Consider the following 15,289-nt stretch of genomic DNA (forward strand, 5'->3'; position numbering starts at 1 on the left):
GGACTTAAACTTATCATATAAATTCCTCTGCAAACCAGACTTCAGACAAGAGCGGTGTCAAAAAAACAATCGCTTGTAAAAAAAAAAAAATAATAAAAAAAAATCATCCCGCCGCACAAGAGTATTCCCATTGTTCAGCCCCAGCTAAAAGTTTGCCCAGATGTTGAATGATTTGATTTCTTTCAGCTCTTTTTGAGCCACGCCAGCTTGGCACGAACGCCTTCCTGACGCTGCAACGCGAGATCCAGCGCTACGGGAATCTCCTTCCCTTACATTCCACGTATTGTCCTGAAAATACTATTAAAAAGCGAAAGTCAAGTATCAAGTCCATTGGTTCCCAGTTAAAGGAATTCACCGGCCAGGGACTGCCGCTGTTGCCAATGTCCAAACCACAGTGTTATGCCCCATTTTTCAGGCTCTCGTTCTTCCCCGTCTCCCAAGGGCTTCAACCGGGCTTGTGGCTGAATCCGGCCACAGGGGTTCCCAGGGGGGTGAATTAAAGGCCACTTGTAGGTATTTTGGACCGTGTAAACACAGATGATTTTGTCACCGCAGCTGGAAGGAGGGTGCCCGCCATGGACACTAGGGAGAGTGGGGAGCAGCCCTTGGGTGGGAGGTGTTGGAAAAACCTCATCCCGCAACGCTCTCGTGCGGGCTCCAGCCTCCAACCACGGCGACTCGCACCGAGGCCACGTAGGAGGCTGTGGGTGGGACTGAGAACAGTTAAAACACTTAAAAGACGGCTAAAACCAGCCAGGCAGCGTGCCCAGCGGCACGGCTGGGGCACGAGGGACAGCCCCCCGCGGGGCAGGAGCTGTGGCGCGGCACACGCGCACCCCCCCCCCCTACACATTGTATACGGTGTGGCACAAACCCACCCTATGCACCGTGTAAGGCGCAGCACCCACCCACCCACCCCACCTGCCGCCTCCTCGGCCCCCAGGCAGAGGTTAAGTTTTGACGGTGAAAAATATTGCTCAGGTGTCAAAACTGCGGAAAAGTCATAGTTTGCCTTAAAAACGATGAAGCAAAGGGGGTTGGTTTCTTTAAAGAAGAGAGGAAAAAAAAAATAATATTAAAAAATAACCAATAGGTCCCGAGCCCACCCACTGGCACACCAGCAGAACTGCTCAGCACACACGGCAGGGACAACCTGCAACACACACGTGTAGTGATGTCCTCGTTATTCACCGGTTTTAATTTAATGGCCATTCTTGCCCATCCCTTGCTCCTGACACTGCCGTGGGACAGGAGGAGGCTGGCTCTGCCGTCCTGCCCGGCCGCCGCGGCACTGGACACCCCGAGGGACCACCGGTGGCACTGGTGACACACCAGGGACACACCGCCCTGACCAGTTCCAACTTCAAAGCCAGGGCTGGTGAGTGGAGCTGCATGAATGCTCTGACTCAGCCAGCTCTAGGCGAATTTATCTTAATTCCCGCTGGAAGTGACTAAGTGTGTCCACAGAGGGATTAAATATTTATTCGATTTTGTTAAGTGATTAATCCAAACACTCCCTCCCTGCTGCAGACAAACCTCAAACAAAAAAAAAAAAAAAACAAAAACAAAAAAAAAAAAAGCCTGACCCCAGGCTGCGTTTGCTTTAACAATACTCTTCCTGACTGCTCCGTAACAGACCAAGTATGTAACGAGAGCCTGACCAAATCCTAAAATGGGTACGAGGTTTACTACTTCTGGTTCTTGCGGAGCAAAGAGCAATAAAACTGACCTTGACTTTGGAAGAAACAAACAGCGGGGGAGAGAAAGTGTCAAATCCAGCTGAAACTGCCCGTGCCTCCCCTTATCTAACCACATCCTGAGCGCATTCAAGTCTTAACAGCATTTAACGGGGAAAAGAAGAAAAAAAAAAAAAAAAAAAAAAAAGAACAGCAGCTATTAATACCCATGTTCGGGCAGATCTGAGGAAAGGGCTGCCTTCCCAGAAGGTCACCCTCTTTTTCCAAGTGCTGTGGTCAGATAAAAGGCAAAACTTGTGAGCTCAGCCGGGGATGCCCGGCGGGTGTCTGGGCGGGCGGCAGGGTAACAGTGCCACTTGCTGGTGGCCGGCATGGCCGGGGACCCCGGGGAGAAAGCAGAAAGCGCTCGCTGGACCCAGCCACCAGCCGCAGCCTTGAGGAACAAAGCAACAAAGCACCGGAGCAAGCACCACCAGCTTGTCTCCCGTGCTGCCGCCCAGGGGTCCCAGGACAACCCGGGGTGACACTTATGGGATGTCACAGGGAGCAGCGGGTCACCAATGCCGACCGCAGCCCCGCCGCCGGCTGCTCTGGCCATGACCTCAGCAGGAACGGCATCCGCGGCCCCACGCCGGCTCCACCGCCTTGGCCCCACGCCGGCGCAGCTCCCGCATGCCTGGCCGCCCCCGCGCCGCCTCGCCCCCGACAGACATGCCAGACTGCAGAGAGGCGAGCAGGAGCAGCGCAGGGCTCGGCTCCGGCACGGGCATCCCCCAAGTCCCGTCTGCCGGGAAAATCCCGCCTGATGCCCCAGAGGCTGGGGGCAGATTCAGGAGAACAGCCCGGGACGCCCACAGCCACCGGCCTCGGGGCACAACACCCGAAATCGCGGGCGCCCGGCACAGGCGGGACCATTACAAGCTCCGACAAATCCTCCAGGAAGAAATTAAAAGCAGAAGGGTGCTCCCCTCCCTAGCAGCTACTCCCAGAAATTAGAAAAGTAGGTCATTTTTAGGCAGGAAAAAGAAAAAAAGAAAAAGAAAAAGATGACTTTAAAACAAGCTGGCTTTGTTGTGACCGGCAAAGGGACGTCATCGCTGACTGTGACGCAGCCAGCGTCCAGCTGCTGCCCGGCGCTGACATGGCACCGTCTGCTCCCCAGGGCACGGGGGTGAAGCAGCGCTGCCTCTGCCACCCCGTGTCACTGCAGGGGGGTTCGCAAAGCCTTGGCGCTCGCAGGCGGGGGTCAGCAGACGGCCGCGGGGCTGGGGTGCACAGCAGGAGCCCGGGGAGTGAGCCAGCACCCACCCCAGGCTGGCAGTCACAGCACGGTGCTGCAACGAGGACATATGTCAACCCACCCTGGGGATCAGTCTGAGACTGGACACGAAGGGGAAGGCGCCGGCGTGGCACAGGGAGACCATGCAGCAGCCACGGCCAGGTCGTCTGCCGAGGACCATCTCCGGCACAGAGGGAGAAGAGCAAGCGAAAAGTAAACCAGGAAAATGGCAACCGGCACCCAGGAAAGCAGAGCACGGGCCAGACAAAGCACAGGAAAGCTGGAATGGGAGGGAGGCGATGGCTGGGCCCACAGGAGGGTGGCTGCCCGTGGAGACCGAGTCCCATGGCCAAGGGACCCCACGGGGTCAGCACGGGGCTCACTACAGAGAGAGAGCACCACGGCGCGGGCGGCACAGTGACTGATGGCACTCCATGGCCAGATGAGGGTGTCAACACAGCTGGAGAAAAACAGCCTCCGGAGGGGCCCAAGCAAACCCTCCCGCATGGCGGGATGCTCCCCCTTGCGTCCTTCTGTCCCGCTATGCAATGACCACCTCCACATACTCCCCACGTGCACACCAGAGAGATTATGTGACCGCAGGGCCACCGGATCCTCTCCCGTACCAGTACACACAGTGCCTGGAGCTTCCTCCGGCCCTTCCCCGTCCTCTCTAGCGCTGGCAGCCCTCAGCCTGGCCGAGGGCGAAGTGATCGCAGAGCAGGAGCAAGGCATCGAACCGCTGGAGCCGCTGCAGAGCCTGGGCCAGGAGAGGGACGGTGACGGCGTCTCCCGAGTAGGTGAAGTGAGCGACGAGCTGCTCAAATCCCGATATCCGTCCCAGCAACTGGGGCGCGACCCCCAGCTCCAGCGCCACATGGCTGAAGTTCTTCACACCGTTCAAGGAAGGGTCCAGCAGGAAGGCAAGTGACTGCACCAAGGAATGGGGCAGCTCTGCTACTGGGAGACCTGGGGGCAGCAACACAGCAAAGCCGGGTTAGAAACCAACCCATCCGGCTAGGATAAGGAGAAACAGAGCAGCCAGACTCTAGCCCGTGTCCCAGCTGAGCAGGTGGAATGTCACCCTGCCAGGGAAGGTACCTCCTCCAAAATCACTTTCACAGCACAGCAACATGGAGCTGGCTCAGTACCAGGGAGGCTGGTAACTGGTGACAACTGGGCACCCATCTGCCACCTGCCCACAGACCATTCAAGGAAGTATCACTGGAAATCTACCCTATGAACTATCTCCAAAGGCCACGAGAGTCAGAGAAGTAAGTCCCTGTGATGACTGGCACCTCTACGTAGCCCTGGTGGGGCTTCTGGAGGATCTCCCTTACAAGAATCTGCTTCTCTCCGCTACCCAAATACTCGGAGAACAAAGATGAGGCTGGAAAAATGCTTACCCTTCGCCATGCTGCTGATCTGAGTCACGAGGCTCTGGGCATCATCCACCTGGCAAGACAAAGACCAGAAGGTTGGTGCCAGTCTGGTGAGACCAGCAATGCCTGTCACTGCTCCCAGGGCCGTCAGAGGCTCAGAGGAACGGCGCTTCTTCTTCCAGCACTACCATCCCACGGAGCCAACGACCTCCTCAGGATGCTCCAGGGCCTCCCAGCAAATTGCTTCCATAAACGGTCACCTGGAGCTAAGCTGTTAAACACATCTCTCTGCCAGACATTTTCTGAGCCTCAATGATGTTAGTCACAGGGTTCATTAAGAGCTCACCAGAGAGGGAGGAGGAACCAGCTCCCCCCGCTGCCAGGTCAGCTTTCTGGAGAGCAAGAGAACAAGAACCACTCGAGAGCACATCAGTTCAAGACACGCTTATTCGATAAATAGACTCTGGTCTTTTGGGTGTTTGAAACTGCCCCAGCAGGTCATGTCTCCATGGCTGATGGCCTGTTGAGTGACATATCACTAAACATCTGGCAAATAATTTTTGGTAATTACCAGTTAGTCCCAGATATTAATGAACTTTAGTCTAGGTCCCTAACCCACCGGTGAGCCCAGCACCCTGTGCCCAAGCCCTGGATGCCCGGTAGGGGTTTGGAGGAACAACGAGGATGGAGGAACTTACCCGCTGTTCCCCGCTTTCAGCGGTGGGATTTGGGAAGGCGGAGGGCATGCGCTGGGTCCCCTCCCGCCCCGTGCCACCACTCTCTGCTGGGATCCTCTGTGCCACCCGGCTTGCCGTGTCCTCCGACCGCTCGCCGCCCACAAACTCTGCCTGGGTGGAGAACTTCTGGAGGTCCAGCTCGGTGCACTCCACCGGGGCGTGCGGCCACTTGTGCTGCATCTCGGAGGCGCAGGAGGAGAGGGGAGCCAAGACCTCCGCCGTGCCTGGCTGGCCCTGCCTGGGGTCGGGGGGCGGCAGGACCCCCGCCAAGCGGTCGCCGCGGCCCGAGGCTCGGATGAGGGGTTGGCTTTCCAGGAGGCTCCTGCCCAGCTGGGCTTTGGAGGCAGCGCTGACCGCGACGGCTGGTGACAAGTCCATCTCCGGCTGGAGAGAGGGGAGCTGGAGACCCACAGCTTCCCCGTCTGAAATGAACTGCACGGCTTCCATGGGACCTGAAACCAGAAGCCGGCGTGGCTCAGCGAAGCCCAGCATCTGCCCTGGCCCCTTCCAGGGCACTGCCAGCCCCCCCCGCCACCTCCAAACCCATCAGCCCAAGGCCTGTGGGCAGAGCGGGGAGCCCCCTGCCAGAGGCCAGGCCCCTGTCCCCTGCACCAACCCCGAGCAAAGCCACTTTGGGCCTTTCTGCAAAGTTCTGAGTGGGGTCAATCCCTCCCCCAGTCGCAGGGCGGGCAGGAGCGGGCTGGGGGGGGGATCAGGAGCTGTGTGAGCATTTCTGGTACACGATCTGCGTTTGTTAGGAGAGGTCCCAAATTTCAAGTTCGTGGGACTCAGACACCATCCTTCCTGCCTAAGGGCATCTCAGTAGGTCCTAGGACCATGCGAGCTGGAACCCAGCATCACCCTCCCTCCCCCCAGAGAAAGAGGTGGCAGAAGCAGGTACCTTCTGCCTGCCTGTAGCAGGGGCTCAGGTTCTTCACACCCAGGCAGCAGGGACCAGACATCTGCTCCTCACACAGGAATCTGCCAGGCGCCGCCGCAGTCGGGAACATTGCTCGCTGGCCCGAGAAGTCCTGAGTCCTCAGGAAGACTTGGGAGGATAGAGGAGAACCAGCCTGAGCGAAGGCTTGGCTTGCTTCCCCGGTGTGTCCTCAGCCATGCGGTATGTCTGCCGGCGAGGAGCTGGGAGCCAGCAGCTCCCTGGCACGCTGCTGGATGCCAACGTGCCCCAACCCCAGCCATCAAACCTCCTGCCCTCTTCCCTCACCAGTCCGAGGGTCCTGCCCTGCAAAGAGCCACTCAACCTCAGCCTGCCCCCGAGAAACCCCAGCAAGAGAGGATCGCCAGCTCTGGCTGTGTAAACCGCTTTCTCCTACTACTAATTACGGTACTAAGGAGGAGGGAGGCTCCTCCGTGTCTTTGAGCAGGCAAAGCACAAGAGAGGTCCTGCAGATGTAAAAAGCAGGATGAGGCGTTTCTTCTGCAGAGGAACGTTTGGGTCACTGTATGCTGCAGGAGCAATGGGGCAATGCTCCACACAGTGAGGAGGGGGCCACGGGCACGTGTGAACAGCAAAGGGAGAAGGAAGAGAAGCACTGCAGGCATCGACTCACCTCGCTGGCACTGGCTCTTCCAAAACCGCTTGCAGTAGATGATGGAGAGTGCCAGAAGCACCAGTACAATGATGACCAGGGCACTGCTGGTCAGGGCGAGAAGGGCCGTGTCCTGCGGTGGTACGGTGGGGATGGCTACCTTCACCAGGTTTGTTCTGGACCGACCTGCAAGCGCACAAGCCACAAAACATTAAAGCCTGACCCCAAGGCTTGGGCCACCCCCTCCCGGCCCATCCCTCTTCATTTGTAGCGACCGTGCCTCCTCCAGCAGGTCTGTGGCACAGTGGCTCGTGCCGTGGCCAGCAGAGTAGGCTGGCCAGCGAGCAGGATCAGGGAAAGGATGGTGCGCATCTGAGCACACGTCTTTGACATGGTCACCATGACTTCGCATGTACCACGAATCTGCTCCACCAGGTCCTCACCACCCGCCCTATCCCAGAGCACCTCGTCCCCTCCACCGACGAGGGACGGCACGTACACTGGGGCTCGGAGGAGGGCGTCTGCTTGGTGCAAGGGATGCACTCCCAGTCCAGCTGCCCGCTGATCCGCGCCTTGCGGTAAAATCTGCAAACAAATCAGAGGGTCTCAGCAGCGCATGGAGGAGAGCTGAACCCCAACGCTCCAGCCCTGGCAGGATGGGACACCCCACAGCAGCAGGTGTCTCCATCGCTGGCTGACGCCATACCCACAGCTACTTTTTCATGTCTGTCACCACTTCGGCCACGAGCGACATCACTCAAACTGCCTCCCTCCCTCCCCGCATCTGCTAAAAGTGGGCGATAGTGATCAATAGCTCCATGAAGCCACAAAAACAGCCCAGCCTACAACTGTGTCTGGGAAGAGGTTCATAAGCCAGTACCCGACTCGTTCCTCTATCCCAAGTCCTACTGCTCGCCAGCACATGGTCTGCAGCCCTCAGGCATTTTGCTGGCTGGTTGTACGCAGCAGTCGTCATTTCAGCAACTCCTTAAAACGATCACCGGAGCCGTAGCCTGTTCTCCTCTACACGCGACCACCGGTTGTAGTGGTCTACAGACACTCATCTTCCAGGGCTTAGCCAACCTGGTGGCCACAAGAACAACTCAGGCCTGGAAGGAGTTTCCTTCCACTGCTCGTTCACGGGAGCCTTCAGGTTCCCTTCTTTAGAGCTACAAGGGGGACATCAGGTGGGTCTGATTCGCATGTCATTAGCAGTGTCCCCCTCTTATGTCTCATGTTCTGGGTGGCCTCAGATAAAGACCCCTCTGGCCATCCCCTCCCTGCACACTCCCAGGTGTGACCACCGCAACTCTGCTCGAGCCAGGATCCGGCCCCACTCACCCCGGCAGACACTCCCCACAGACCGCGTTGGTCGTCGCCGTGCAGTTGGACTTCTGAATGCGGTTGATGAGGGTGCAGGACAGGCAGGGCTTGCAGCCATGATGCCCCCAGCTGTCCTTAAACTTCCTGGGAGGGCAGGCAACGCACTGCGCGTCCCCCCCGATGCCATCGCCACAGTCCTGCAAGACAGGAGATCAGGTGCACAGCTGTGGTGAGGAGCCACTTCAGGTCCCAAAGTAGTACCGAGGGGAACGGGGTCCCTTCTTCGGGGCAAAAAGTGGAGGGATTGCCACTCATGTGAAGGGTCCTCAGAAGCCAGCCGAGAGCAGATGCCACCAGAGCAGCTCTGATGGAGATGCACTGGGAAAATGGTTGCTGCCCAGCTGGGACCCACCGGCAGAGCTTAGGGAGGAGGAAAGCTCTGGCAGCGACATGTTCCTGGAGGCACCGCTGGTGGGGGTGACCCGTGGGGTGCCTGGGTGGGAAGCACCTGTCCGACCACCGAAGCCAGGCCAGACCCCCTCTGCAGCCATGTCCTGCTCGTGCCCATCCAACTTGCAGCCCGGCTGGGCAGCGCAGCTTCACCTGGCATTCCAGGCCAGGAGGAAATTTAGATTTCCATTGGCAAAAAGGAAAGAGGGCACCTCGAGCAGCAACATGAAATCCCTTCCCACCCGTTACTTCCATCGTCTCGCCCTCCTATCCAAGGGGAGGGAAACTGTTCACCGTCCCTTCCCCCAAGTCCCAGCTCTTCCCAACATGACAGGACCTAAGATTATCCTTCTGAAGGAAGGCTGGCAGGGGATTCCCCAAGCACCATAAAAGCCTCATGATGATTCCCGGTCCTTCCAGAGCAGCCGATTTACCTTGGAAAGCTCCTGCCCGGGCATGCAGTTTCTGCAGGGGACACATTTCCCATGCTCATCCCGGTACTCGCTCTCTTGGCAGTTCATTGGGGCCGGAGAGGGGCCAGGAGCCTGAGGAGGAGAAGAAGAGAAGTCAAAGAAGTCACAGCCAGCCCCGACACTTTTAAGATGAGCAGTGTGCCCTTTTCTGGGCAGAAGTTTCCGCTCTGGCCGGGCCGGCCGGCTGCATTTCTTATGGATCACGGATGTCGCTGTGGCAGGAGGCGGCTGCTCCAGCAGCTCAGGAAGGGCTTCCCAGCAAGGCTGGAGATGAACTGCCTGGTTCTGCTGCCACATCGCAGCCTTCATGATGGAGCAAATGAAATTTCATTTCCAGCATTAAGGCAGACCCACTGATTGCTTGGGTCACCGATTTGCAGGAATTTGCCAGCCCTGGCTGGAGGTCTGGGCATCCCAGACTATCAGTAGAGCTCAGTACCAGCAAAGTCCCAGTTTTGGGACCTGGTAGCCCAGTCCTGGCCAGTGTGGCTGCATTGGTCTGACATGACCAAACACCGGTGGCTGGCCATGTCCCCAGCAGAACAGGACACACACCTGTGGCCCCTCTGTGCTGGCCCAGAGCTGTGCAGGTTGCCCAGGCTTTTGCTCCACACGTGTTCCACCTCAGTGTGGGCTCACTTTGATATCTCAGAGGACCAGCAGAACAAGCACCCACCTCCCTCCAAAACACCATCCAGAGCCTTCTCCAGGTGAGCTAATGGCTTGGCTGAGGTTAACGGCAGAACTGCCCCAGCCTCAGTGGAGCCACAGTTTGCACCTTCAGGGAGGGCAGCTCACGGTGGAACACGGGACCGGCATCTCGCTGAGAACAAGCAACTCAGACTGAACTATTTATTTGGAGTTTTGGGGCTGTCTGTTTATTTCTGCATATTCTAGGTAGGTTCTTACCGTGATGACAGAAATGGAATAAAATCCGCTCCCACTAAACCAATCTTCATTTCGCTTTCCCCACAACCTTATGCAGCAAGTCAGGAGAGAAACAGGGTTCCACCAGCCTTGGGAACAAAACTCGACAACTTCTCAACACCCACCAGGAATAGGGAACGCCTGAAAATGCTCTTTTGAAGACCACCACCCTGAACCACCTGGGAAAACCTGGCATTTCAGCCAGAGCCGTCCTGCTCCACAGCAGGAGGAGGACAGGCTTGGCTGGGATGCCCATACCCTGCAAGGCTCTAGCAGCAGAGGGGGGAGAGGACTGCGGGACCCCCAAGCACCCCCCTTTCCCCTTCCATCCGCACCGTTCCCGGGCACCCAACACCACGTCCCACAGCAGCATTCCTCCGCAGGCTTTTTTTCCTGCGCTCCTCTGCTTAATCCCCCACCACTCCCTTGCTGGCTGCCTTTTGGAAGCGGACACTTGGACGAGCTCCCTGGGCTCTGAACGACTGAGATTCATTCGAGATGAAGTCTGCCCCGGACGAGCATAGAACGTGAGTCACCCCTCGCCGCAGCTCCCGCACACGGGACGGCTCTCATTAGCTGTTACAAGGAAAAGCAGCACAAGCCAGCGAGGACTGGGGATGAGAAGCTGAAGGAGCTAAATTTATCTGGCAAACATCTCGGGAGGGGCACGATCACAACCTATAAATAGCGTAAAGGTTACTGACACAACCGAATAAATAAAGGGGATTTGTCACCATCTCAGAAGGTGGTGAAGAGGGCGCCCGGTGCCAATGCCCAGGGAGAAGCACAGGGTCTGGCGTTAGGGTTCAGCTACGGGCTGAATGCGGTAGCAAAAATAAAAAGGGGGGGAGACAGGCTCAAGAGGGGTGACACACAACTGCTTTGGGAGGCTGGCACGCTAACGGCCCGAACCCAGCCTCTCGGTGACACACACACACACACACACACACCACCCCCGCCAGGGGGTACCTCTGCCCAACACAGGGGGGTCAGCGCTGATGATGCTCTGGTCCAGAACGCAGAGTTTGATTTAGGCTTTCACTCGTAACAAAGAGCACGAAGATGAATGAAATAGAGCTGCAGGCAACAGAAAAGGAGCCAAGACACCGCAGTATGGAGAACAACGGGACCGATTTTCATCGGCTCTCCAAAGCGCCGTTGTAATACAAGAAAGAAATACCAGTGGCAAAAAAGAAAACCCACCAAAAAACCCAAACCAGCAGTCTTTTTGGTGCAACTGTCCTGCGAACACAACACGACCGCTTTCTCTCCTATACTTACAGACTTTTCTGCACTTCAGAAGGGCCTGCAGCTAGGGATACATCTCCCCAGAAGAGGCACAGCTCAAACCAGTTTCCCAAATACAGAAAGTTACACAGGCAAAAGGAATCCCGTGCCAGCGCAACTCCACGCGCAGGGACGCCTGCCAGCATGACGGTATCACTCCGGGATGGCGGGGAAACGGCGCACCGCAACCATGCCAGCAAAACTATTAAGCGTAGAGCAAGCCTGCTCTTTCTCAAGCCACAATATAATGATACATGGAACAAACGCTTTGTTGAGTATCTGGCACGAAATTCAAAGCTGTGAGATTTTTTTTTTTTTTTTTTTTTTTTTTTACTTCTTATTTTAACAATACCAGAACCAAGACGTTTAATTTGCAAGTAGAGCATACATCCAAACCACATAGCACTGCCCTGGTGGAGCAGCAATTTCTGATAGTCTAATAAGCCGCTAAAACAACTGGTCCTAATTAGCCAAAAGTAAAAAACAAACAACAAAAAAAAACCCCAAAACAAACAACAAAACCCTCCCACCTCTTTGGAAACTACACAGGAGCTCAAGGCGACTGCCAGAGCAACAGATTTTAGTTGCCGAAGAGGAAGACCAACATGACACAGTATCGATGCGCTTCTAAGTTGGAAGGAAGCAAAACGTGCTGCCATCCTTTCGAGATGCATGGAATCTTTTAACTTAAAAACATCGTAATTTGTTAAGAGACTCTTTTATTGTCTTAATGGGACAACTTGCCCGGGCAAGGCGAGCAGAGCGCGCTCCCCACCGCGATATTACTCAAGGCGGCGAAAACATGAGTTGCTGAATGAGTTTCACTGCATGAGATAAAAAGCATTTCAGCAAAGCTACAGTGGAAGCTGCAATCCATTCACCTCCATGACACTTCTGGAGCTCTGACATTTCCTTTTCCCCCTTGAAAATGTCATTTTCAAAAAAAAAATTAAGACTATCTGGGAGTCTAAACTATTTATAAATTTCTTTTGTGTCCAGCTAATGGATTCTGGTAGGAAAAAAGAGGGCAAGGAAATCAGTAAGTGAAAGGGTACAAAAGAAAATCATCAGTGAAAGCATTAGTGCTTCTGGTTCTCCCCATCTGACCATGGCCCAGCTGGTACCGGGGGGGGGTCAGGCAGGGTGGCGCAGGAGATGGGCCAGGCTGGTCCCGCTCCAGGAGAGGACCCCGTCCCCTCAAGCCGTGGGTCTCTGCTTGCCCAGGGACAAAGGGGTGCCGAGACCCACCTTCAGGGGCTCTTCCACATCACCGTATCAGGCAGCGGGACATCACAGGAGGATCCTACTCTGCTACCGCGTGACAGACCGGCAGAGCCAGGCAGTAACTGCGGCTCGGATGAGATACTTGTATATAGTGGAACATAAAACTAGAAAGCTGAAAGCCTAAATAAGAGTTGCAAGTGAAAAGGAAACGGGGGGAAAAAATGAAATGTTATCTGGAAAATATTACTGCATGCCTTGTGTATGGCAGTGTCTAGTCCAGCCTCTTGCTCAGTCATTCCTCTGCTCCTCCTCATTAGTCCACACTCATTTTGTCTGGACAGCATCTCTCTGCACCTCCCTGGACTACGAATCATGCCACCCCCTGAAGGATGGCCCTGACGACAAAGGACTGCTCAGGGAAGCAAAAACAGGGAGGAAAAAAAGGCTGAATCTGATTCTTTCCATGTGGTTTGGAAATGATCAGGTATTCCAAGATATTTGGAAATTCTACTCACAAGACTCTTTAATTTGGAGCGGCACCCACCCAGACACAGGTTTATCCCTGCCCAAACAAAGGGGGCAGGAGCCAGGCTACAAACTGCAGTGGAGAACCAAGGCTTGAGAAAGAGAGAATCCAGGGTCCTGGAGGACCGTGACATCCCTCCGGTACATGGAGGACTTCAGCCCTGTGATCCCCAAGGTTACGGCTACAGGGCTCCACTCCTATATTCACTGCATAGAGGTTTCATAGATAATTACAGACTGGGACCATAACTGCTGAATTTTGTTAAGTTCTGGCTGTCCACCTTGGGCAAACGCACTCTACCTTAACACATAACTCAGACTTCCAAAACTCCTATCAATTTTTATAAAACCTTGGATTTCTGTCTGGTTTTTGCCCCGCGTCTACTTCTAAGTAATTGTCGCTGTCTTGCTTGCAGTAATAATTCAGTCTCTTCGGAGTCCCCGTTTTTTTCTTCACTTCTTAACACCATCCTAAATAAACTCACACAGGTTACTCTGAGAAGGGGAAAAGCATCATGTAATTTGAATAACGACTGTTAGGAATACAAGATTTTGCAAGCAGTACTTACTCAGAACTACTTAAACGTGCCCTTAAAAATACCCGATGCCTTTCGATAGCTGCAAAACACTTGAGCGTTTCCAAGGGGTGAGCCCACCACCGTGCGCCCCAACAGCCGACCCCGCCACATCCGCAAATCCTCGCGTGGAGGTGGGCGAGGACCGAACCGAGCACCCCGCCACACCTTATTTTTGACTTAAATAACCCAAACGTGGCCGGCGGTGGCTGCGGGACACGCGTGTGGCGGGCAGTGCGGTGTCCCACGCGTGCGGGGCGGCGCGATGCGGGCGGCGGGTGTCACCCACGCGTGTCACCGCCCACGGGTGCGCCCCGGGGCCGGTCCCCGCTGTGCCGCAGCCCACCCGCCCGCCTACCGGCCCCGCTGCGCGCCCCGGCAAGCCCCAGCTCGCCCGCCGCCCCCGGCCCGCCACTCGCGGAGCCCCGGCCGCCGCCCGACCCACGCGGGGAGAGCTACCGAGAGCCGCCCGGCCCCACCGGCGCCCCCCGCCGCCGGCCGGGGGGAAGGCGGGCAGCGCGCCGGGATATGCCCGGGCACGTCTCGGCGAGGGGGTCCCCGGCCCGCGGCGGCGCGACTGCTCCACATCACCTCGCCCGGCACCCCCCGGTCTCCGCACCCACCGTCCCGGTCCCCCCCGGCGCTCAGAGGTGCCCACCGGAGCCGGTTACAGCCCACGTGCATCGCCGCCGCTGCCCTCCCAGGTGCGGGACCCGCCGCAAACCCCGCCGGTCCCCTCGACACCCTAAGAGCCCCCGCCCGGCGGTGACACCGGCGCCGGAGAGGGTCGGTACCGCCGGTGCCGGACCCGCATCTCACCTGTGTCCCGGGACCGGCGGGAGGGCGCAGAGCGGGACCGGCGGCGCGGGCAGGACTCCCCGGGACCCCGCGGGGACGGCCCGCCCCCAGCCCCGCCCCTCCGCCTCCCATTGGCGGGCGCCGTCGACTGGGCGGGGATATGCAAATGACCGCCCTTGCAGGGGCGTCCGGCAGCGCAGCGGACCTGCAGCGCCGAGCACCGGGGAGCGGAGAGCAGCGGGGCCGGGGCCGGGGCCGGGGCCGGGGCCGGGGCCGGGGCCGGGGCCGGTAGGGACCGGGAGCCGCGCAGCGCCACACGGCGTCTGAGCAGAGAAACGGCGGGGCGTGCCGGTGTTAAAAAGGAGAACCCCCCGGGCCACTCGTGTCTGGTGGCTATGGAGCCCGTGGGGCGGGGAAGGCAGCCGGGAGCCCCCAGGCGAGGACCTTGTTCCCGGAGACCTGGATTTGTTTGGCATCTCAGCACCAGGTTTCTTATAGAGTTTGGAAGACCCCCACCCCCACCCCGTCCCACCACCCCTCCCATCAGTGGAAGGGAATTCACGCGATAAAGGAATAAATGTACCGTTTTCGACTGTGGCTCTGCCGCCCCGGGGTCAGGTACAGCACCGGCTACAACAAACACCGGGGCAACACAAATCACCGTGGCAGGGGGGCTTCTCATGCTCAGAATTAAACTTCTAACGGTGCATTTGGCGTGACTCATGGCTTGAATCTTTGGGGAGGTTCCGGGGAGTTATGCTGGAAGTATCCCAGGATTATTGTGCAAAAGACTTAACTCCATCACAGTGTTTACCAAATTGCCAGGTGGAATCTTAACTTTCTTGTGCAGGAGGGGGTTTATTTTCCCACTTGTACTGATCGTGGAACTCTCTCTTCAGTTTATTGTGTGTCCAAACTAGTTAGGTCTGAAGTTTTGATCTGCCAGGCCCATTGCAAAATCTTGCTGTCTTCCCGAGCTTTGGGATGTGGAGGGCAGGCAGAGTTAGTGCTGCTTAATTTCGGCGGGTTGGGCAGTAGCTTTCAGTAACAGTTGTTGCACGA

The 15,289-nt window shown here is 56.9% G+C and overlaps 1 protein-coding gene across 5 annotated transcripts; it reads right to left on the reverse strand.

The window, feature by feature from the left end:
• Positions 1-929: 929 nt before the first annotated feature.
• EDA2R (ectodysplasin A2 receptor) lies at positions 930-14,315 on the reverse strand. Of its 5 annotated transcripts, none has more exons than XM_054215389.1 (9): positions 14,249-14,315; positions 8,853-8,963; positions 7,987-8,165; positions 7,145-7,230; positions 6,667-6,831; positions 5,997-6,143; positions 5,057-5,547; positions 4,383-4,431; positions 930-3,945 (listed from the first exon to the last, which is right to left on the reverse strand). In XM_054215389.1, exons 2-9 carry the CDS (start codon positions 8,937-8,939, stop codon positions 3,650-3,652), a joined length of 1,500 nt encoding a protein of 499 aa, XP_054071364.1. In that variant the 5' UTR covers positions 8,940-8,963; positions 14,249-14,315; the 3' UTR covers positions 930-3,649. The 5 variants fall into 5 exon arrangements, with proteins under 5 accessions (XP_054071364.1, XP_054071366.1, XP_054071365.1 ...); XM_054215391.1 differs by lacking the exon at positions 14,249-14,315 and adding an exon at positions 14,088-14,242; XM_054215390.1 differs by lacking the exon at positions 14,249-14,315 and adding an exon at positions 9,801-13,750.
• Positions 14,316-15,289: the final 974 nt, after the last annotated feature.

Source organism: Rissa tridactyla, chromosome 9 (genome assembly GCF_028500815.1).
Source record: "Rissa tridactyla isolate bRisTri1 chromosome 9, bRisTri1.patW.cur.20221130, whole genome shotgun sequence".
NCBI lineage: Eukaryota > Metazoa > Chordata > Aves > Charadriiformes > Laridae > Rissa > Rissa tridactyla.